General features: G+C 44.1%; 1 protein-coding gene across 1 annotated transcript in view; it reads right to left on the reverse strand.

The window, feature by feature from the left end:
- Positions 1 to 18,267: 18,267 nt before the first annotated feature.
- NUP210 (nucleoporin 210) overlaps positions 18,268 to 24,663 on the reverse strand; it is a 49,544-nt gene continuing 43,148 nt past the window's right edge. Inside the window, exons 34-40 of the mRNA XM_066557860.1 lie at positions 24,490 to 24,613; positions 23,449 to 23,595; positions 21,444 to 21,694; positions 20,560 to 20,779; positions 20,330 to 20,425; positions 20,123 to 20,203; positions 18,268 to 19,654 (exon numbers count right to left, since the gene is read on the reverse strand). Coding sequence (XP_066413957.1) covers positions 19,554 to 19,654; positions 20,123 to 20,203; positions 20,330 to 20,425; positions 20,560 to 20,779; positions 21,444 to 21,694; positions 23,449 to 23,595; positions 24,490 to 24,613 — 1,020 coding nt within the window. The 3' untranslated portion in view covers positions 18,268 to 19,553. The remainder of the gene's footprint in view (positions 19,655 to 20,122; positions 20,204 to 20,329; positions 20,426 to 20,559; positions 20,780 to 21,443; positions 21,695 to 23,448; positions 23,596 to 24,489; positions 24,614 to 24,663) is intronic.

A 24,663-nucleotide genomic window follows, 5' to 3' on the forward strand; every position in this document is an offset into this window, starting at 1 on the left:
CAAGGCAGGAATTACAGTTTTAGAAGCCTCAGGGAAGCAGGTGGAATATTTATAGCTTGTACCATCATTTCCAAGTGTCCCTGGCCCCTCTGATGTTAGCAGGGCTGCAGAGCAGGTCACAAAGGCTGGATGCCCTGTTTCCCTGGCATTCAGCTCCTCTGGATGTTCTCCTTTGTAACAGGAATCTTTTCTTCAATTTGCTCCTTAAGACTTAATGCCTAAAGAGGAGTATGAGTGCCTCATGGTACAGGTGTTTTATTAAAACTTCTACCAAAACTCCCATCTGAAGGCAGAACAATTTAATGCCTCTCTTTGTTATTCTGTTTCATCTGACAGAATCCTGGCTGTCACCTGGATGTCACTGCCATGACCCTACACTCACTGCTGCATTTGGGATGGGGTATTTTTGGTATGAGTCCATCATTTGAAAAAACTGACCTTTGGCTTGAGGTGCTGCTTTTGGGAAGGGTCTCCTTTGCTTTTCCTTGCTGTAGGGCTGCAATAAGATGGGGCTGGCACCACTGGTCCCTGCACTGCAGCTCCTGATGTCCCAGTTTGAATGCAGCCATGTTTATCCAGAAAAACCCACTGCAAGGCCACGATCCAGGAATGAGTTGTCCCTGGTGCTGCAGCACTGTCAGCAGCTGCCAGGCCCCGCTGCTCTGCCTGGTGCTGGTTTCTGCCATCAGAGGGGCAGACAGACTGACAGACACGGTGGTGCTGAATGCTCAGCCCCTGTGGGAACCCAGAACATCCCTCTGGCTGTCCAGGATGGCCAGGACCCTGCCAGGGGGCTCAGAAGCCCTGGCACAGAGCCCAAAACACCTGTGGAGCAAATTACCAACCTTAGATGAAGATCAGCAAGCCACAACAGTTTAGGTAGAATAATGGTGAAGTTATCACAGGGTGGAAAAGTCGATTTTGGGGTTTTTGGTATGGGGGTTCAGGAGGCAAGATGGAGGGAACTGGGTGTATCCCGTCTTTCTCCTTCTTCTTCTTCTTCCTCTTCTCCTTGGCCTCCATCTTCTGCTGTGATGTTGGCACTTACAGATTGGTCTAGAGTAGAAGCTCACTGTGTAACATAGGTGATAGGAGCAATCCCTGAGGTATTGGGAAGTTATTGTAAATAATGTATAAGTAGTTTTTAGTATAAACACATAACACTGCCCTGGGGGCAGGCAGAGTGCCTGGAACTGTCCTGCTGGATGGACCTTGGCAGGGCAGGAGAAAATTTTTTATAGATAAGGAACAACAAACAACCTTGAGACTGAGAACTGAAGAGCCCTGACTGCTTCTTCAAGCACCGGGCTGGGAAAAGAGACTTTCCAACACATCTCAGGGTCACTCTGAGCAGCCAGAGACCCCAACAAGAGGTGCCCCCTGTCTGGGCAGCCCTCAGGGCCGTGCCAGCTGGGCAGTCAGCAACAGCTGGGCACATCTGGTGCCTCACCCCCTGGCAGCTGTGAGTCTGCTCCCTGCCTGAGAACCGGCAACTTCCTGCAGGAGGATTCTCCCAGGCAGGCTGGATTCCCCTCCCTCCCAGCACTCCCTGCCTCTGCACTGAGGGGCTGCATTGCAATTCCTCCAGGCCCTTCCCTTCCCACTAAGCTGCCTGGCGTGCAGGAGAGCAGGGCTGTCATTTTTTATGCTCTTGACATTCTCTGATAGGCTGCTATCAAGGCAGGCCATACATTTCTAAAGATACAGAGCTGGTTTGATCTCCTTCCAGTGTTTATCATTAGGAAAGTGAGGTTAGGAAGAAACTTCCACAATTCTGACACATACCAAAAAATTAATCAAAACCAAAGCACACAACAATTACACCCAAAACCAAAACATAGGAAATATAAGACCCCAGAAAACTACGTTGAGGAAATGTCTGGATAAACATCTGCAAATGAGCATGGACAGGATGATGCTTTCATTTGAAACAGCTCAATCAGAATCAATGAAAACATTTCCATTGATTTCAGTGAGAAATTAATTAGAATTCCAGCAGCTTTGGACAGGACTCTACAGCTAACTGAGGCCAAGAAGTTGTGGTTGTGTGCTGACCTGTGTACAATTGTGTGTAACAAATATATAATAATTATTATTGTATGCATGTGAAATACAGATTATTATATATATAATGATATAATTAGTATTGGGGTGCAGACCAGAACATGAAACCTACTTCTACCTCAGAAAATCTGTTTATTCTGTTCTGTTCACTCCTTCACAGTGGACAGGAGAGTGTGTGGCTGTTTCACTTCACAAATCTCAACTGTAAAAACAAATCCCAGGCTCTTGGTTCCAAAGCTCTGCTCTAAGAGCAGGGAGGTAAGAGGCATGGAAGGTTAATAATTTATAAGGAATGCTTCAGTGCATGAGCAGTGTTTGTGCACATTGTACCTGAAGGAAGGAGACACCCAGGATCTTCTCACAGCTCTGGGTTTATGTGACAAGTCCAGACATGGACTTGGAAATGTCATGTTATGGAAATGTCAGTGATTAACTACAATAAAATTAAAATGTGAAGGGACTTTTCTGTCCCAGGCCAGGCTGGGCAGGGCTTGGGGCACCTTGGGGCAGTGGGAGGTGTCCCTGCCATGGCAGGGCTGGCACTGGGTGAGCTTTGGGTCCCTCCCAGCACAAACCAGTCTGGGATTCTGTGACTGAGGGGGCTCCACTCAACAAAACCCAGCTCTTTTAAGGCTCTGCCTGAGCTGTGTGGGCACAGGGGTAGGACAGGAGCAGAGGGACAAAGCTCAGGGATTGGCAGTTCCAATCTTGATTGCTGAGGAATTCCCTCACTGATTCCCAAAATCAGTATGTTCTGTCTGAGAAACACCTTGATTTCTGGTCACCTACCCTCATCACTTTCCTTTCTAGCTCTTTTCACTGACATACTAATGAGAAAACTACATTTTCCTTCATGCATTATAGATGCTTTAATGTTACTAAAATAAAACTCTAAACAAAAAAAAAATGCAAATGGGAAATACCAAATTATGAGTAAGTGTTCACAGAACACTGCAGGGAAAAATAGATCTGGAGTTTCTGGCAGCTCAGAGTAAAGCATCTGATGGCAGACTGTGTTGAGAGGAGTTCCATACACATGAAATAGGAGGCAATTATTCCATGTTTACTTGGTGGAGGAAGGGCCTTGTTTGGACTGCTCCATCTGGGGTTTGGCTGTGGCAGAAATCATCACTGCTTAAACATGCACTGCTTAAAACATGCACTGGGAATCCTAACCAAGGAAAGGGCCTGGGCTGTGCTGGAAGAGCCAAGATCACCAAAGCCAGGTTTTCCAAGCACTTCAGTAAATGCAGTATTGATTGCTCTACATGACAGTTTTGTATCATTCAAGAAAATACAAGGTGGATTCAAGGCCAACCCCTCCCAAACCAGAAATCTCACCTCCCTTCCCCTCCTGTCTATCCATGAGCTGAGCAGAGCCAGGGACCCTTCAAGGTTCCAGGACCTCTGGGACACCCATCAGACCTGCTGCTGCCTGGGAGTGCTCCAGTGAGGGTAACCCACACTCCTTGTCACAGCCTGCAAGAGTGAGCTTAAATAAAGCATCCTAAATAAAGCACCTCTAAAGAGCAGTCTAGCTTTACCTTATCCTCCTCTGCATGGCAAGCAGAGCTAAATGATCATTCATGGTCTCTACAGCCCTAATGTTTATAGAATCACAGAAGCACTAAGGCTGGAAAAGCTCTCTAAGATGATCAACTCCAACCTTTAGCCCAGAACTTCCAGCTCCAGATAGAGTCCAACCTAGATGAACCAAAATTATGATTATGGAACCCCCAGCAGAAATTTGTCATTGATGAAAAGGTAGATAAATGCAAATTAAAGAGGAATACTAATGAAGGTAATATTACATTAATCCTAAATAAGTGGAGAAAATGCCATTCACAGCAGAGCTTGATGTAGCAGCCCTGTGGAGATCAGAGAGTGCTGACACATCCTCTGGTTTAACATCCTGAAGAGGACACAGGTCCTTCCTCCCCTGGCAGGAACAGCCTGCATACAAACAGAGCCCTGATGCCATGAGCACCACCTGGCTGTGCTGCAGCCCCAGCCCTGGAGCTCCCAGCTGAGGGCTCAGGGGCTCACTGGGGCTGCTGGGGATGGGCATTGGCACTCCAGGAGCATCTGCACAGCCTCAACTTTCTCTAACCTTAAAAAAGATTCAATGCACTTATTAGCAGAATAATTCTAAAGTTCAAAGAACAACAAATACCAATTCATCCTACTGGCTTAGTAAATAGCTTGTAATTAAGATTATTTGTTCCTTGCATGCTTACAGAGCAGCTCTGAGCAGGGATATTTCCCCTGAAAGGCTCAGGGCTGGTAGCACAGCACCAGGATGTGCTGGCACAGGGACAGCACAGCCATAATGAGCATTCCTGACAGTGGGACTGGCACTGTGGGCTGGAGTGGCACGCAGGGAAATGTCCCCAGTGCAAATCACCCACCAGGAAGCTGCAGCAAGTTGTCCCCAAGGGCTTGTACCTTTGCCAGCAGAGCAAATCAAAAGAACCCCAAAGCTAAACTGGAGTTCAACACCCTGCAGGTGATTGTGTTTGCAAACCAGGCACTTGTGTCTTGTCTTGCTGAGCCCAGCTGGATGGGGGGCACCAAAGGAGAAATTCCTCTGGATCTCACAAGGCTGAGCCTCCTGAACAAAAGTTCTCTCCAGACATTCAGGTGCTGCCTGTGAATAAATTTGGGTAACACCAGCCCTTCCCTCTTTCCAAGGAGGATCCCAGCTGCCTTCTCTCCATAAGGGGAACAGGACAGGCTCATCAGCTTCCTCTGCATCACTGCCAGAGACTGGGAAGCAATCCCTACATCCACATGGATTCGGCTCTTTGCTTGCTGGGATGGCATTTTGCACCTCCCCAGTTTGCCAATTCAATATACAGATATGCCATGCCTCCTAGACCAGAGGACATGCCCAATATCCCTGCAGCCTCACACTGACCCCAAGAGTATATCTGGAAATGGGATATTTAACTATTTTGTGTCTCAAGGTCACAGCATTTAGTTTGAAACACTTTTCCTCAACTGCTCCAGAATTTCATTTCCTTTTTAAAAATTGTTTTCTCTTCATATTATCATTTCTATGCAGGGCTCTAAACTTATTTTGTGAGATTCCAACCTGGAGGTTTTATCACTGACTTACAATGAGCCAGACTTTTACCCTTCATTTAAGGTTACTTTATCTGTGCCTGAGTATTTACAACATCCATGTGGGAAGCAAATATTTTCTGTCAGGGTCCTTTTCAGCAGCTCTCCCCAGTGCTGGAATTATGTCCAAGGTTAGCAGAGATAACAACTCCTAGTCTAACAATACCAAGGCAGGCTGGAGCTGCTGGCAGTGTCTGCAGGGCACAGCCAGGCTCTGGAGCTCTGTGTTTGCAGCTTGTCCCTGTGCCTGTGCCTGCTCTGTGTGACACAGATTTGTGTGAGGCTGATGGTGTCACACTGTCTGCACACCAGACACCCACACTGCTGCTGGCATTTGTCAGCAGGAGTTCCAAGGGTGGGATTTTGTGTCACATTGGGTCAGAACCAGGTGTCCCACACAGACCCAGGTGTTGGGAAGGATGAAAGTTTGACAAGAAAGTCTCACAGGTATGTGTGCTTAGCAGAAAGATTTTTAAATGTGGAGTCTGATGAAGGAATAGAGATGGAAGCAAGTTTTGATATAGAAGGAAAGAATTGCTGAGCCAGTCTCACTGGATAACCAAGGAGGCAAAGGGTGTGTTAGTTAGAAGGGGTTTTTATGGCTTAGAGCAAAGGATAAACCCACCCCAAACAAGAAGATGTTTTTACCAAGCAGGAAGAGAGCACAGGAAAACAAGGCAGCAAATGTGGCAAGTAGAAAAAAGGTCTCAGAATTTTCCACTGCAAGAAAACTGAAAAACAACTTCTAGCTTAAACTGTAATGTACTGACTGTTAGTGACTGGAGAACAGTGACATGAATATGGTAATTACAGTAGTTATGATGGGCTATAGATAATAGTTAAGGTATAGATTGGTTCTGATGTATGAAGATGCTCAGCAAAGAAAAGTCTATAATGCACTGTAACCAAAACCAAAGGGTCTCCAGGCCTGCCTGCAGCTGGAGCTGACAGCTGTGGGCACAGCTCTGTCACCCACCAGCCTGGGCTGCTGGAACTCTTGGATGGAATAAACTGCATTTTGGATACAATAAACTGCATTTTGGATACAATAAACTGCATTTTGGATACATTAAACTGCATTTTGGATACCATAAACTGCATTTTGGATACAATAAACTGCATTTTGGAGAGCCCCTGGAGTCCCACATCCCTCATTTCAGCTCTTACACCCCGGTACCTGAGCTGGCAGCCAAGCTGAGGGGTTCCCATGGCCCAGCACAGAATCCCCCAGCAGCACAGCCATGGGAGCAGCACTGGTGACACTGACAGGGACAGCAGCTCTCACCTCCCTTCTGGCAGGAGGTTCAGGTGGGACATCAGAAACCAACCCTGAATAATGCAAATTCTGGACAGAATTCTGCATTCCCAGTCAGATTAACCTCCACAAGAATTTTACCAAAGCACAGCTGATGTGGGGTTGTTATCAGCTGGAAACAGATCATTCAAGGTCGTTCTCAGCAGTGAAATCAGAGCCCAACTTCCTCCTCCTCATCACTGTCACCCTGGCTCTGTGGGGAGAGCTGGCACCTCCAGCACCAGCCTGTGCACCCAGCCTGTGGCACAGGCTGGAAATACAGAGATCCTGGGCACCAAACCCTGAACAGCAGAAAGAGTTTACCTGGATCTCCTTAACATACACCAAACTGGGGAAAACCACCAAATACATCCTCAATGAATTTATTGCTAACATTAACCCTACTACACCACACACTGGGGATCCTTTTCAATTCCTTCTCTTCCCTCTGGGCAGACACTTTGTTCTGCAAACAAGGCTGCTGGAATCTGCACATTGCTATTATAACCAATTATTAACTCTAATAATATAATATAAACTCTAATAATATAATATTGCATATAATAATATTATTATAGATAATAAAGTTATTATTATTATTATTATTATTATTATTATTATTATTACTACCATTCCAAGATTTATCTATGTTTTTTTTGTTGTCCCCTCATCCAAATGGGGACAAAGAGTGCAGAGCCAAGGCACCACCACGCCCTGTCCTCCCTGCTGGCTGACTGCAGCAGTGAAGCGCTGCTGGCTCGGAGCTGTTATGCAGGACCTGCCTGCTGGGGTGTCTGGGCTGTGCCCGGGCCTGCAGGGCCCTCCAGGGCTGTGCCTGCCCCCGAGCCCCGGGTGTGAGCAGGGACCCCCTGCCTTTGTCCCTGCTGCAGGAGCAGCCGGGCCGGAGCTCAGGGCAGGGAATCGCCTCTGCCTGCGCTGCAGGGCCCTGGGCTCAGCTCCCATCCCACCTCCACTGCCCAGAATTGATTCCTGCAGAGCCCTGCAGTCAGTGCCAGCCTGAAGAACCTGCCCACCACCCCACAGCCAGGCAATGCCTCTTCTCACTGCTTAAATCATAAAAAAATGCCATTTCAATAAATTATTTTACAGGCAACAGGAGAAAAGCTCCGTTTTCAATGATGACTTCAGTACTAGCTACACACTGAGCTTTGTGTAGCTCTGCTTCTCTCATTATTTAACTATATTGCTTTATTCTTGCCTAATTATAATTGCCTACATTTTTAAAAAATAATAATAACAAAATTTTGTCCTGCTTTTTCCCTGTAGTCCACCAGATAGCAATTTTCTGCTGGATTAAACATCTCAATATTCTTCAGGAATATGTACATATCAACTAATTATTAGAAAAAAAAGATTTGTTGTTTGGGCTTTAAACATAGCAGGAAGCTTTTGAATTATAGACTAAAACTTTACGCAATTAAAAAATTTTTCATGGATTTCCTTCTCTTCCCAAAGCCCTGATCTAGTACATAACAGCAGCATGCTGAAAAGCTTATGCATTTGAGCAGAAAAAACTTTAAATGGAACTAATTAACCAGGCATAATTTTAGATATATATTTAAGTTCTTGGATGAATCAGGCACAACAGTTTTGGTTTCTAAATCTAAATAAATGGGGAAGAAGCCAGCAGAAAGTAAACACATCTACCAGTTTATCCCAGATAAGAAGTTTTGATGCTTAAATGGCTCAATACTTAAATAGCATTGTGAAAAGCTGTCAAACATCAGATTTAGAAACATATTTTCATTTGAAAAGCACAATGCTGCTGCTGCTGCTGCTGCAGTGCACCCAGTGGAATCAGACTCCCACTTCCCAGGGTAATGCGCTGCCCTGGATGGACAGGGACACCTTGTGCCTGTGGTGCAGCAGGATCAGATCAACACCAACTCCCCCGAGCTGCTGCAGGAGCAGGAGCAGCCCCGGGCCCGGGCAGTGCCAGGCTGGGCTGCGGGGGAGGCGCCCCTGGGTGCCAGGGCCGGGCTGGCCCCGGGCAGGGCACTGAAAAACCTCCTGCTCCTGCCGGGGCCGGCTGGGCTCCTCTCTGCACAGCTCACAGGAGCAAAGGGACAGTCTGCTGGCTCCTGGAGGTGTCTTCAAATGCTCAGATGGGCTAGAAAATAAAAATAAAAATTTTAAAAAATTGGGTATTATTATTATCATCATCATCATCATCACCATCATTATTATTATTATGTAGCCAAGCACAGCTCTGGCAGTGCCAGAGCTCCAGTGCTGCTCCTGGAGCTGAACTTTGGCAGTTTCATGTGGAAGTTGGTGTTTTATCTGTAATAATAATAATTTTATTTTATTTTATTTTATTTTAATGTTTGAAAGTGGTTGATTGACCACTGACAGGTCAGGAGTTTCCTCAGTGGCTCTGGCCATATTTCAGCCCTGCAGGTGAATTCTTTGCCATGGGCAGGGCAGAGCTGCTCAGAGCTGTGTCCCTGTGTGACACCCCCCTCTGCCAGCGTTCCCATTTGCACTCCTGCTCCTCGCTGTGATGGTGTCACTGAGCTCTGCTCTAACACAGGTTCTATTTTCAGCCCTGCCTCTGCCCTGCCAGGGGCCTTGGACAAATCATCTCTGTGTGCTGCAACCTTCCCAGAGATGAGATAAGGATAATAATTCTGATTTACATCACACGTGGATTCTCAACAAGAGAGTTCAAAACATTTTACTGTTCTATATCAAGCACTGAAATAGTGCTGTGGGCTCCAAAACAGCCCCTCCTTCCCTCCTTTCTGCTCCACGTGATATTTCATAAAATGTAACTTACAGAATATGCAAATGTTAATGTTTACTTTGTGGGGAGGGCAAATAATAATATAAAACATAGTGAAAAAGGAGGGAGAAAGAACCAGGAGGGATCATGAGTTAAATCTAATTGTTCTTCTTGGGGATACATTTCTGCAAAATTCACCTAATACAGTAGTGCAAGATAAACTGTGTTTCAAGCTTGGTAAACCAAGTGAAAGGATATCAGGAGCAAACAAAACCTGCTTAATGCCTGAGACAAGGTTCCAAGCTCTCTTTGGACACTACTGAAATGAATTCTCATGGTTTCATGTTTAAATTCCCATTAAATTAAAAATGAGAAGCTATTTATGAACTTTGAATAAATGCTTCTGCATTTTTACCAGTGACCAAGATCCAAGGGACAATGCAAATTCCACAGCTGCAGGCAATCAAAGCACCAGCAGCAAACTTGTCTCCTTGCACATGTAAATCCATGTAATGGCACTGAGTCACCAAGTGTACCCACAGATTTACACAGTCACACTAATCAAGATAGGCTGAAAAAAGAAAAAAAAAAACCCAACAAAAACCAAAACCAGACTAAAACTTTATTCAGGAGAATTTGTAGATGAGCAGTTGCAGAGTTGCAGACTCCAGGCTGCAGGCTCTGAGGGAGGGCACCTTTCTCCTTCTCCTTCTCCTTCTCCTTCTCCTTCTCCTTCTCCTTCTCCTTCTCCTTCTCCTCCTTCTCCTTCTCCAAGTCTGCAGCTGCTCTAGAGATGCAGCTCCCCATAAATCCATCCCTGGAAAGCAAGAACAGCTTTCCACAAGGGCTTTGCTACCTTGGGAGGGTAACCCTTGAATTCCTGCTGCAGACCATGGAACCTCAGAGGCCCAGAATGGCTTGGGTTGGAGATGTTGGATTAAGGTATTTTCTGACTCAGAGATGGGGTAACTGAGAGGTTTAAAAAATTTTATTTTATTTTTAGTCTTATCTGAAGAGTGAGGTAATACAGATGTTATAATTCATGCTGTTACAATTAGAAGCTAACTATTCTTTAATTGTAATTCATTATTTTTTGGCTTATTAGTTTTTGCTACACTATGTTGTCAGTGCCTCAAAGTAAATTATTTTAAATCACTTTGTAGGTCTTGCTACAATGTATCTTTCACAGTTCTATTTCTCCAAAGCATCGACTCTGGTTTGTGAGGCCATCTCTTGAGACTTGTTTCTAGCTCCATTTCTCAACAATGTCATAGGAGGAGACCCCAGAGCTCATCCTGGGCACCTTCCCCCAGCCCAGGTGGCTCCAAGCCCTGTCCAGGCTGTGGACAGCAGCAGGGCCTGAGCAAAAAGGAGATTATCTGAGAGTGCAGACAGAAACCAATGGAAAGGCTGCTCAGTTAGGAGCCTGAACAACGGGCTAATCAAGATGATAAATTCCTGTGAATGGATCATTCAGTCACTCCCAAGAGGTACAAGTACACCAATGTATCTGTGGATCTGAAGCATTGAAAGAACAGTGACTTAGCAGTTACCTGCTCTCACAGACAACGTTCCTAACACTCACTGGCACTGCAAGTATTTTAAGTTAGTAGTATTTATTGCCTGAATTCAGCTGCATAATGTGCTGGGGGTTTGAGCAGCTGCAGGTGCTGGGAAAAATATTCACTTTAAATATTTTATTTATCTGCAATGAAACAACCTAAAAAATTAATAACAGACTTAGCACAGCCCTATCTATTCAGGCAGATGGAATGAGAGACATTTATAATGATAAGAGAACTCCTGAAGCACAACTGAACACACAGTACTGGAGACCTGGTGTCTAAGAACTTTATGGTCAGATTCCAGCAGCAAAACAAACTGGCTCACACAAAGACTCACCATTCAACCTGAAAGATGATGCAGAATTTAAGACAACTTCCAATTTTTAAGTTAGATTACTCACAGGAAACCTTCCTCTCCCTCCTTGCTGTTTTCTCCCAGAGCTTTATTCCACACATGCAGGCTCTCATAAAACTGGGAAATGAAGACATAATTCCCTTTGCCAGTCTCACTGTGCTATGCAAACATACTGATGCACTGAAAGTTGTCTCCTACTTCTCTGTGTCTCATTTTCATGCATTGCCCAACACCTTCAGAGCTGTGCTTCTGAGGCTTCTTCTCAGAAGCCCTGAATTTATTTCACTTTCAGAGATTTTTGCCTTCTCATGTACTTTTACCTAAATGAGAATTCTTTAGGAACTTGCTTTAGGAGACTCCTTCTTTCCTCTCTCATCAAAGGTTAGCTCCAGCTATTTCTAAATTTTGGCTTGTTAGTCGTAACTGGAACTATTCCAATCCTCCACAAGCCTAAAAGTCTTCATCTACTGAGCCTAAGAGGCAAAAAGCTTTGCTTTCTCTTGCAGAATTTAATGTGGAAAGATGTGAGCTGTACAACCAGATTATTCATATTTTACAGAATCATAGGACCAGAGAAGAGTTTGGGTTGGAAAGGACCTTTAAAGGTCATCTAATCCAGATTCCTGTCATATAGCTTATAATATAATATAATATTGTATCATGTAATGGCTGTCCAAATCATATGAAGAAACATTTTTGTGAGTGCTCTACCAATTCAAAAATCTCAAAGTTGATATGAATAATTTTAAAAGTGGCAAGAGTGAAAGTTCTGTGGAAGCACAGCAGGTGACACAAGGCACTTCCCATGGGGTTACCAATCACCTGGAGCAGGAGGTGCTGCTGGTGGACACCTGGACACCACAAAGCTCATCCCAGTAAAACACAATTGCCTAATTCCAAGCTCACAGGGTTCCAAGGATGTCTCATTTGGACATTAAGAGCTCGCTTTCTGCTGCTGCCTGCCCTTTCTAGAACCATGGCAGCCTCAAGTCCTGGTTTTACTGCTGACATTGTTTCATTTGACAAGAGGCTTCACCTTGAAGATTGTTTAGCAATAAGAATGGGAAAATAAATATTTAGGGTCCTATTCAACAGTGGGTTCTATATATAAAGTGGTTTATTTTGTTGCTGAAACCAAAGAGATTTTATCCACAATAGCAATCACTAATCATAACAGCAGGATGCTATTTGAAGATAAGCCCACATGCAAAAGCCAGAATGAGCTGTGACACATTTACAATAGCATTCACAAAGGCTTTCTGCTCTGTAATTCTGCCTGCTTTGTTGTAGAGCACACTCAATGACTTTTAAAATGACATTTGACAGATTTCATGAAAATATATGTTCATCCCAGTACACAGTCCAGCTCTGTCAGAATAGCTGCACTTCCACCTCCTGGGCAAATCAACCAAAGCCCAGAGAAAACTTCCTTTAGCAAAATGTTAAAGTCCTCTCTTGGGGTCTGAATGACAAGGTGTAATCATTGAACAAGGCTGCAGAGATATTTGAATACGTCTGGAGGACACAAAGCCATCACTGCTGGGCTGTCAGAGTGTTACTACCTACATGAAGTGCTATTTGCCAGAAAGCCCTGGATTTACAGGGTTGGGAACCAGGTGCTCCTGTATCATTAGATCAGCTCACCTGCTAAGGCAGAGGGAAGAGTGCTGCTGGCAGGTGCACGAGGAGCAATGCCCAGAGGATGAGCATTTGTGTACACAGAGATGCTGAGTTTGGGCAGGAGGCCAGAACCAGGCAGAGCAGAGACCAAAATCCTGCTCATTTTGGAAGGAAAACAGCTCACTCCAAGGGCTTCCTGAAATACCAGGCTGGGGCAAGCACTGATCTCTGCTCTCTGGCCAGGGACAGCACCCAGGGAAGGGCTGGAGCTGTGCCAGGGGAGGCTCAGGCTGGAGATCAGGAAAAATCCTTCCCTTCTTCCCCAGAGGGTGCTGGCAGTGCCCAGGCTGCCCAGGGAATGGGAACAGCCCCGAGGCTGCCAGGGGTGCCCAGGGTGGGATTGTTGGGGGGTCTGTGCAGGGCCAGGGTTGGCCTGGGTGATCCTTGGGGGTCCCTTCAGCTCAGGATATTCTGGGATTCTGTGAATATCATTTTTATCTAACTCACATATCTACAGTTCACCAATATCAAACATTTCACAGCTAAACTCTAAACTGGGGCCTAGGGTAATTTCCAAATGCACAAATAGGCTGCCTTTCCCTGCCCTCCTCTGTTTAGGAGGGAAACTTCACTGTCCAGGGCTTTCTACACCATCTACTCCTGTGATTCACTGCTGGAGCAGGATTCCCCTTGGGAAATAGTACTTTGAAAACACCTGATGTATTTCCACCCTGCTTTTACTGTGTTTCATGGAACAATTGCTTCTCTTATGTCAACCCTACTGCTTGATCAGTCACTGCATTGAAGGTGTATTTACACTTGTACCCAGCTCTCCCAGCCCTGCAGGCTGGGCAGTCACCTGGGTCAAGGACACAAAGCACTTCAGACCTTTCCTAAACAGCAACTGAAAGAGTCAGGATAAAAGGAGAGAATGTTATGAAGCAGAGGGAGTGATTTCTGCCATGACTGCTGAGAATATGAAGCTGGGATTTGCTAAGTCAGAGCATGGAGTGAGCACTAACAGGGACCTGTGACCTTACAACTCAGCACTGCTTTTTAACTTACTCATAATTCTGACATTTTGCACTGTCACTACATCTAAAAATCAGACAGAAGTGTGATCTGTACCTTTGTGCTTTCAGAAGCACATTCAGTAAAGCTGGAATTAAAATGAAATTTCTGTATCATGTTTTATGCCTAAACTACATTCTGCTCTCCCAGCACCCCCAAGACAGCATTGAGCAAATTGTTAATTATTTGATGAAATCATTTGAGAGTGGTAGCAACTGCTGTCTACTTCTTCAATTATCTCAATTCATCAATCTCTTCCTGCTGAAGGAGGTGGAATCTCATACAGAGCCACAAAAAAAAATCACACAGAAATCACATTTTTTGTAGTAGGGGAGGAATATGGAAACTGTAGCAATGGTTGTGATAATCTGTGTAACAGATTCTTAGAGCCCAGCGTGTCAGTGATGCCTGATGAAAACAACATGCCCCGATCTAAGGAGTCAGGCACCAAAAAACCTCAGTAACAGCAACAAAACCCCCACAAAACACTCCAGCTGACCTTTAAACATCTCCAGTAGACCAATATTTCTACAACACTATCAAAATAATCCTTCAGTTCAGCTGCTTATTTGGAATTCACTTTTGGCATTGCAAGGAGGATGTTTAGCCTTCAATGTTTGTGGACTTGCTGAAAATACTTCTTTGTTTGGCAATTTTATTAATTTTCCTTCCATGCAAGAACCAGCTGGCAGAGAGAATGCACCAGCTGGGGTCAGATGCTCAAGACAACAGAGTTCTTTTTTCTTCACAAGAGATCCTTAATTGTGCTAGAATCAAAGGCTATTTATTTCTATTGGCCAGTCTCAACCCAGCATGAAATGAAATATTAATCCAGCAAATGAAGAAACCCCCAAATATACACCAGGACATGGCCACAGCTTCAGATCTAAAAATGACCAGTGAGGCATGGGGAAAGAAAGTTTGGAAAGATAAAAGTGCACAGGAGCAATGACAAAGCACTGAGCCCAAATCAGCTTTATTGGTTGTGTTTGGTGACTTGACCAAACTCTGTGGGGCAGGAGAGCTCAGGAGCTGGGAAAGGCTGGATCACAATACTGAAACTCCAGGATTCTTAATATTCTTCTAAGGAGAGCTTTGACTCAGCTTCCACTAAAGACAGGCTGATTGGCTTTTATAGAAAAAGAAAATGGAAAGCAGCCCCTTCAATTATTTTTACAAAAAAAAATTTAAAAAGCACTTTTGGTGAGTTAGTACTTCAAATAAGCTTAGCCTGTTCAATGGTCTGGTGCCTTCTTAGCAACATTTTGGGAGATGTAGTTCCTTTGTTATCTTTGTACATTTTGAAAAATAATTCTTTCGGTGCCTCTTCTATTCATGACTCACTCATAATAACACAAGTGACTCATGCTGTCAAATTACAAGCTATTACTTTGGAAAATTATTTTTTCACCTTCCTTTTGGATAAAATATGACAATTTTCACTATTTTGCTACTAAGGGCAGCTTCCTACTACTTAAGAGAGTCTCAGAACTTGATTTCCTAAGTAAAGCAAATGCCACAAAGACAAAAGCATCTCCCACCTCTTGTCTCTCTCACAGATGAATACATGTGAAATAGAACAATTATTTAAAACTAGTTCCAGAACTTCCGAGCTTGTTGATCAGTAAACTGAATTTCAATCACCAGATTTTATCTAGACAATCCTGCTTTTGTTTGATTTAAAGATGGTCCCTGTAAGCCATTAGCACATGCTGGCCTAAAATTATTTGCTAGGGCTGCCCTTGGCACAGGGAGCCTCAGGTTCTCCATTGCAGGGATTCTGGTCTGACTCTCCAGGGAAGTTTTGTGGTGCTTTCCCACCCAAAGTGTGAAAAAGGATGTCCTAGGTGGGAATTGGCTTGCTTGGAAATGAAATTAAAAAATGAACAAAAATGTCACAAAAGAGAGCTTGGCACATCCATAAGCACAAACAGCTTGAAATAAATTTATTTATGCAAAATGCAAAAGTAAGGCCTGGGATAAAGCTTTGAACTGAGCAGAATGGGAACAGCACTTTAAAACACAACATGGCAAGTAAGAAGTGAGAAGGGAAGAATGAATGACTGGGTGAATTGCAAACATGTACACAAAGTCTGCTCCATGGAAAACAGCAACTGCAGCTCCCAATCTGTCTGGGGATTATGGCAAAGCACTGAGAGGGAGGCAGCACCCAGAGCACAGCACCACAGGCTGTGCTGAGGGCTGAAGGTGGTGGAAATGGCAGGAAATAATTTATTAATACAGAGCTCTGGAGCAGGGCACCTGCAGAGGTGAACACAGCACCTGGGATAAAAACTGCTCTGGAGATGGAGAGGACAAGAGGTGTGAGAGAAGATGTGGAAAGCAGCCACTGCTGCTACAGCTACAGCTCAGTGCCATGGTGAGAAATGTGAATCAAGGAGAAAAATTAGTTTCCCATCCTTGTTTTAATTTTGCAAGCTTCAGGAGAAGGTCCTGGGAAACTGTGTGCCAAATTTACAGAGAGAAGTTGTCTCATTGAATTTAACAGAGGAAAAGTGAACCCAGCTTTATTCAAACTGAAAATAAAACAGAGGTCTTTGAGTTTTGCCAGTAAAATAAATAAAAATTAAGAGTATTTACTATCACCCAAAGACCTAATGTCAGATAGTCATCACTTGCTGAATGCCTCTTTTCCCAGCTCAGAAATGGATGCATTTCCTATGAGAGCACAGGGGCTGTGCTGTGGAGAACACAGGCTGGAGTTTAAGGCCAGCTATAACCTTAAACCTGAAACTGATACAAGGAAGAAACAGCTGAAAAGGAATGGTTTTAACCAAATCACCAACACTACACAGAGTTAACACAGAATCATAAAGCTCAATACACAAACAGTACCTCTAGTTGCCTTACCAGAGAAAAAACATTTTAAAAAAGAGGAATTAACTGCAGAGCACACACCTTGCCTGTTAACCAAACACCATCTGTCTCCAGGGCTGCTCCAAGGAGAGTTCCTACATTGTGGAGGATTGCTGCAATCCCTGGGACACAACGAGACACAGCTGGGTCTCTAACTGGAGAAACTGGGATGGGGAAAGTCCCCAAGCTGCCTGGGGAGCCCTGTGCTAAGAAATGGTCAGAGATGTTCATGAATGACTGACATGTGCTCATGAATGCCAGAATCAACAACCAAACAGAAAGGTAAGAGTGCCTTTATCTGCAGGGGTGAGCCAAGAGTGCACTGACACCTGGAGAACTTAAATCCTTCATCTAAACTACAAAAAGCAGCTAACGTGCTGCCAGGAAAACCTTCCCTGAAGCAGCACACCATAATCCTGGCTGCCCATCGGGAAGAGCAAAGCTGAAAAGGTGTGTGCAATGTGCAATTCATCATCTGCCTTGCCTTTTGAAGGGGGTACATGGAGAAATAAAGATTAACCTGTGTTTGGGATGTTGTGTTAGGGAGCACATTGGCTTGAAGAGCAATATTGACTTAGTCTTGCTGACCTTAATCTAATTGAGTAATTCCTTGGGACACACCTGTTGATCAGCTGTTGGCAGGCAGGGATTTTCTGGGTAGCCTGGCACAGCTCAGACATTTCAACTCACATAACACCTGGACCTTGGAACAGACACATTCCCAGCAGCCCTTCTCCCTCTCAGGGGAGAAAACAGTCAGGAACAAGCAGTAAGTGAACAGGGGGGGAAATATCAACATTAAATGCTGATTAAATAAAAAAATAATAAATCTTTACATTGGCAGCAACCTGCTCAGAAAAATTTATATCCCCACGTGCCAGGAATGGCCCTGCAGGTCAGGTGAGCTCCTCGAGGCCAAAGCCTGGTCGTTGCTTGCAGGAGGTTGGCTCCTGAGACATTCCAGCTCCCCACTTAATTTTTTTTTTTTCATTGCCAGGAGACAGCAACTACTTGCCTAAAGAAAGGAAATAAACAGCAAGCATTTGCTGAAGTACTCCCACCACTTGGAGCAGTTTGTTTTTCAGAACATTCAGTGCCAGATTGCTGAATGGGAAAGAGAAACAACAGGAGAGCAAAATCTCTCCTTTAATCATTTCTGAAGAGCTTATCACAGTAGCACTGAGACATTCACAGCCCATTGGCTTCTTGCTGAATACAAGTGGAAAAAAGATCACATTTGCCTTTAAAACCCAAATGAGCAAAATGGGAAGTTTGAACAAACCTGGAAAATTGAGAGCTGCTTCTACAGTCATCACTGATTTCAGCAGGAATTGAAGATGCTTAATGAAAACTGGGAGAAATCCCTGACAACAAATACTAGTTGAAAAACTGTCAAAATATTTAAAAACATTACATTGTCAACAGAAGAGAAAATTAAGATCGGAGAATCGTGATTGCAAACACTGAGGGGCTGCAGGAAGTGAAGTTCAAACAACAGCCCAGGGCTAAATTCTAAACAGCCAAACCACAGAAAATTCCATCAAGAGCAAAATAAAGGAATCTTTAAGAGCTTTATTAAATAATAGAGATTTAAATAATATAGTCCAGTGCTAGACTCTGAACAGTCTAGCATGCTGTTCATACTGTACCATACCACAAGAAAATTCAAAACAAAGGAGTCTTAAAAAGCTTTAATACAGATTCAAATGATTATCTACATCCAAACTGACCTTTTTAAGTAGTACTAGCACTTAAGGCACAATTTCTCCAAAACTAGCCAGTAAGTTGAACAAGACTCAGTACAATTACATGTAACAATCCTTTTAACACTGTGAGAAACCAAAACTCTATGCCATGCACTGGGTTTGCATTCCATTCATCTATTTGCCTGCATAGTTCTGCACACAAAGTATTTTGCATGAAGTATTTTGTTATTTCACTTTCCTTATGGTCCTTAGGAAAGTTCAGACAGCCAGAATATTATTCACAGTTAAAACTGGGATGCTTGTTGCATGTAAACAAAACCCTTATCTGATAGCTGCAAAACCCTGCTTACAAATAAAAGTGACTGGGATGTGATTCTATCCTCAAAATAAAGGATTCCTAGCAGAAGAAAGGTGCACTTGGAAGGCACATGCTTTCACACTCCCAGCTCAGAAAAGTGCTTACAGTACCAAGGAATACTGCATTGTACCCAAAGGAACTCACACTAAGTTCTGGGTTTCTTTTTTTTTTTTTCCTTTTCTAATCGTTGCTGTAAAAAAACTTCTAAATTATTCACAGTTGTTCCAGCATTCCTCATGCTAAACCAGCATGCTGTGCTGGTGAATCCCAGTGTAAGGCTAAACATAAGAACATTGTCAGTGCAATACATTTCCGAGTTTTTGGAACGCAAAATAAAAACCAGTTCTTTGAAATATACAATCCTTCCAATTTTTGGCTCATATTTCACTTGTTTTTCTAATTTCCCTTTTCTTAAAAAGTTAATTGGAAAGAAATCTAATTTTTACAAAAAGTAAATAAAAAATTGCTATCACTCTAATTAAGATATAACTTCTAGTTGCTTGAAGAGTGCAAGAAAGCCAGACTAGCATAAACACTGCTTTTTGTGCAGGCAGCAAAAAACAACAGATAAAACAAGGTTTTGAGAATTGAAGCACTGACATAAAAACATAAACTCAAAGAGCCCTAAATAGTAAAAAAAATAAATAAATTAAGGACCTAGTTCTATTCCAGAGCAAACCTGGAACTGAATTACATCCCGACTGCTAAAGCTCGCTAAGGCACTGAGTTGATCATTTCTTTTCTCTGCATGAGGAGGAGCCTCAGGTGCTGCCCCTAGCGAGAGGCGTAGCCCGTGCTCCAGAGCGGTGCCGCGGGGCTGCTCTGCTTGCTGGAGGCCTGGGAGCTGAAGGAATGTGCAGGTGACACGATGGAACCTGAAACACGGGAAGGAGAACGACAATCAGGCTCGGGAATGGTGGGAGAAGGAACCAACAACTGCTCTTGATCATCTGCTGAACACTGGCAATGAACCTGATGGTTCATCCCGAGTGAAATCATCCCTGTAGCTCAGTGCCTCTTGAAAAGGTATCCTGCAAGTATCAAAAGTTTGTGGGTCTTCCTGTTCAGAACTTAAGTCTGAGGGGAGCACAATACATTTCCCCTCAGCAAGTGACACTCACTTGAATTTGCCTTATTTTATCTGAATCACCAGGCAGATTCAGATAAACTTGTAAACTTGTGTTTACAACCAGGCCTGCAGATCACTGTAACTTTAACACATCTCTAAGTATGTGAATTATTCTTCATTGCCACTCCTGATTACAGACCTTCCCACATTCAATTCCAGTGCAATTGCCAGACTAATCAATGAATTCACTTCTAACTGGGTGACAGCTGCTTACTGTTAGGGGTGTGCTGAAGACTTGTCCTTGGGTGGAACACCGGCTGATTGTGCTGCTCATTCGAGAAAAATGCATGGTAGGCTGCAAGACAGTTGAAAAACAAACCAAAATAATTTCACATGGCAATTATTCCTTTTTAACTCACAGTTAACACACTGTAAGAAGCTATGGAAAAAAAAATTCTTGTGCAATCTTTCCTTCTCTTACCTATGATCATAACAGCTGTCCCTGCTAAGAGTGCAAAAAGTGTGAAGATCATCACCTGGTAAGACTCAACAAACTGCTGGAAGAGAGTGGCTTCATCTGCAGAATTGATCAAGAGGAGGCAATATTGAGTTAAAAGGAGCATCTTCTCCAATCTGCTTTAAGAGTTAACCTCATAAACATCAGAGAAGCTAAAGGTTTCTTTGGCATGCAGAGTGCAGAGCTAAACTTACATCTTATGGGTGCAGTGGTTCTGTCAGCCAGGTAGATCACTGTCACTGGGATGGTGAGGGACTGGTCTGTCATGGGACTGGAGACAGTCAGAGTGGTGGACAGGGAGCCCTGGCTGGGAACTCTGGGATCAGCCAGGCTCACAGTGTACACCACATAACTGGGCAGCCCATAGGACTTCTCCTTCTCCAGCACCTTCACTGCTGGGGACTCGCATTTCACCTGCACAGGAACATCCAACCTGGATCAGACTGCTGGGACAGCACAGCACAGCACAGCTCCCTCCTCCAGGCCAGCTGCCAGCAATGGGGGATTCCACAGAAACACTGAGCAATTCACCCCTCCAGAGGAGTCAGGTGCACCCTTACAGTGACACCTGCAGCATTTCCCCCTGCCTATTGCCAGGGGTGCCCCTTCCACAGGCCTGGGCCAAGCCCACACAGCCAAACCCCACAGACCCTCAATGGGCTGTGTGAGCTATGGGCAGTCAGTCACACACATACTTGGGCCAGACTCCCCCTGCACAGGGGTCAAGCAGGTTTTTGCTTCCTGACCCATGAGCTGTCTCTCACGTGCCAGGCTGCAGGCCCAGGTGAGCCTGATACACCTGTACAACCCCAAAAACCAGGGCCAGGCTGGATGGGCCCCTGAGCAACCCAGTGAGTGAGTGGCATCCCACAGCAATGCATTGGAACAGGATGAGCTTTAGGGTCCCTGCCAACCCAAACCATTCTGGGATCCTGGAAAAGTGAAAACTGAGGAAGAATCATCATTCCAAGATGAGCATTCCCAAATCATCTCAGGAACAAATCTTGACACAGCAAAGATGGCAGGGAGCGCCTTGCCTGTGAGAGCTCAGAATGCTTTCAGCTGGGAACACACTCACCTCCAGGCTATCCAGGATCTCACTGGCACCAAAGACTTTGAGCACGGAGCTCATGTCCTGGTTGCTGAGCAGCATCTCAGCCTGGTCAGCGTAGAACCAGCGGCTGAAGGGCAGCTCGGTGCCCAGCTGCTGCCCGGGCCCCGCGCGGCCCCGCAGCGCCGCCGTCACCCGCAGAGAGGCCCTGCCCCTGCTCAGGTGCTTCAGCTGCTTGTCAGTGAGGCTGTGCATCCTGATGGAGCATGTGTAGTGTCCTGCAGGAACAAGACAGCTGGGGCTGCTAGCTGCTCACCTTTGAGGGTTTTTCTCCATGCACAGCGAGATTGCTGGGACATCTTCAGAGAAAAGCCAGGAAAGGTGGTAAAGCTCAACCAGCAGTGATGAGGAGAGCACAGATGGATTGGGACAGTGGGGCTGTGGAGTCCAACATCACAATCCCAGCGCTACAACTACAGAATTGTTCCTTGTCCCAAACTGAACATCATGAAAACAACCACTATGCTATAGTAACTTCCAGTCACATTTTATTCTAATATGTCACTGAGACTCTGTCACAGACATCTTTTATGAAAAATCCTTTCCTTAGGATTTTTCCTCCTGAGAAGCTGAGAGGCCTCAGGAACAAAATGTAACCAATGGTTATCTGCTGCTGTGGAATGCAACAGGTGCATCTGGGATTGGGCTCATGTGGTTGTTTCTAATTAATGGCCAATCACAGTCAGCTGGCTCAGACTCTCTGTCCAAGCCACAAACCTTTGTTTTCATTCCTTCTTTTTCTATTCTTAGCCAGCCTTCTGATGAAATCCTTTCTTCTATTCTTTTAGTATAGTTTTAATATAATATATATCATAAAATAATAAATCAAGCCTTCTGAAACATGGAGTCAGATCCTCGTCTCTTCCCTCATCCTCAGACCCCTGTGAACACTGTCACAAGACTCAGTTCCACTTTGAACATAACACACTAACACTGAAAAGCTTTACTGAAAACAAGATTGAAATTCCTATTCCATATTCTTTTCAACTAGTGTTAAAATTTTAGCCACCTACCATCACCAAGTCTGTGAAGATGTAGTTTATTCATAAAAGCTCCTTTAAAATGTATATATCCACCATGTTTCTAGTCTCACATGGGGCCAATTAATCTGTTATTAGCAGTAAAGGTAGTAAAAACTTCCCAGAGAATGGAAGATAAAAAGCATCAGTAACAAGGAGAACTTGCCAGGTGCATGTTTTCCCCTTATTTTCTTCCCCTAGCTGAGTAACAGAGGCATATGCAGGGCAGAATAGGGGTTTACACAACGGGTGCAGGGATGAATCTAACAGATAATTAATGTTCTTTACTTAAAGCCCATGGTGGTTTGGTGCTCTTCTAAATCAAGTTACACTTTCAAAACATGAACACATTTTGTAGACCTGACAATTTTCTTTCCACCTCCACAGTGTCTGGCAATTTCCCCCCTTTTTAAGACCCAGTTCATGATGTTTTGGGAGTACATTCCACTTTTGGAATACTTGTCACCTGACTGTTCCTTTGCTTCTTCCTACAAAAACTCTGCAAAACATGAAGTGGGCTGCCAGTCACTTCTGGATTTCTCTGAAAACCAACACAAGATTTTGTCATAGGCAGAAACTGAAACAAGAAGTGTCCATGTGAGCAACTCACTGAGGCCTGAGCTCCTACACAGCAAAGCCCAGAGGCTTCAGAAGGAAAGAGAGGAGGTTTATATTGGATGTCAAGAAGAAATCCTTCCCTGGGAGGCTGGGGAGGCCCTGGCACAGGTGCCCAGAGCAGCTGTGGCTGCCCCTGGATCCCTGGCAGTGCCCAAGGCCAGGCTGGACAGGGCTTGGAGCAGCCTGGGACAGTGGGAGGTGTCCCTGCCATGGCAGGGGTGGCACTGGATGGGCTTTGAGGTCCTTCCAACCCAAGCCATGATGCTGGGATTCTGTGGAATCTGCTGGACCAAAGAGTTTGTGTTTGTCTGCAGTGGCATCTTGTCACATCTTACCTGAAACTGCATCAAACCCAGGTTCTGCCCCAAAAATATCCTGTGCTGGGAAGTCAAAGGCATCACTGCTGAAATCGAGATGACAACTGATAATGGACTGGGGTTGTAACTCAGCAATGGCTTCAGTCTGAGCAGGTGAACACTCCCCTAGGAGGAAGGAAACAATTCATCTCTGATTAATTACAAAATAAAATTGTAACTAATTAAGTTGAATTAATTAAAAGCAAAATCATGACTTGCAGCACTGGGTTATTCTGCCACCTTCTGAAATAGTTTCACAAAGTTAAGAGGATCTTAAAATCATTGGAAATCACAGACAGCTGCCCTTGCTCAGGGTTTAATCCCAAAGAGACAGCAATGAAAATTTTATATGTTGTGGGGTTTTCTTGACAAGAATAATTTATTTACAGGAAAGAATTAGCTGCCAAAAATTTTCTGCTCAGATGTCTCTTGAATAATTTATATGATTCTAGCAGCTTTAAGTTAGATTTTAGTATCTGGTGAGATGATTTTTCTGGTAGGCTAAGAATTCACACATGGCAAAATAAAATACTATTGGAAGAAGTGCTAATTGTTAAACTAGAAGCCAAAAGGATCTATAATCACACAAAATACAATACATTAAATAGAGGACACAATATGATGATTAATCCTTGTATTGATTCTAACTGGTGGTAAGTTCTGTATAGATTTAAGGATGGTAACTAAGTAAGAAAATGTAAGAACTCCAAGAAGGCAATTGCAATTAAACATATAAGCAATTAGCTGATTGCCCATTAACTGTTGTTCATATGACCAGAAATGGTACCTCTATTGAAATCTACTGGTTTTGTTAGTTGTGAAATATTAATAGTGCTCCAGAACACCTTCCAAATTCTGTCCCATGGCTCCTAGAGCTCCTGGGACTCCAAAAAGGCATTTGAGGTTCCTGGGGACCTTGTTACCCTTAAACAACAAACAAAACCCCCCTAACATAAACCAAAGCATCATGAATCCATAAACACACAATAAACCATCAGCATAAGTATTTTTTAATCATACCTTTCAAATTTTTGTTTGTTTCCCCAATTAAAACTATGACTTTTGAGGCTGCTGCTCCCTGCAAGCTTGTCTGCATGCCACTGACATGCATTGCTGTGGTCCTCTGAGGTGCATTTATCAAGATCTGAAAAAAGGATGAAGCACATGGTTACCAAAAACTGCTTCAACAAATAA

This window comes from Molothrus aeneus, chromosome 12 (assembly GCF_037042795.1).
Source record: "Molothrus aeneus isolate 106 chromosome 12, BPBGC_Maene_1.0, whole genome shotgun sequence".
NCBI classification, from domain to species: Eukaryota; Metazoa; Chordata; class Aves; order Passeriformes; family Icteridae; genus Molothrus; species Molothrus aeneus.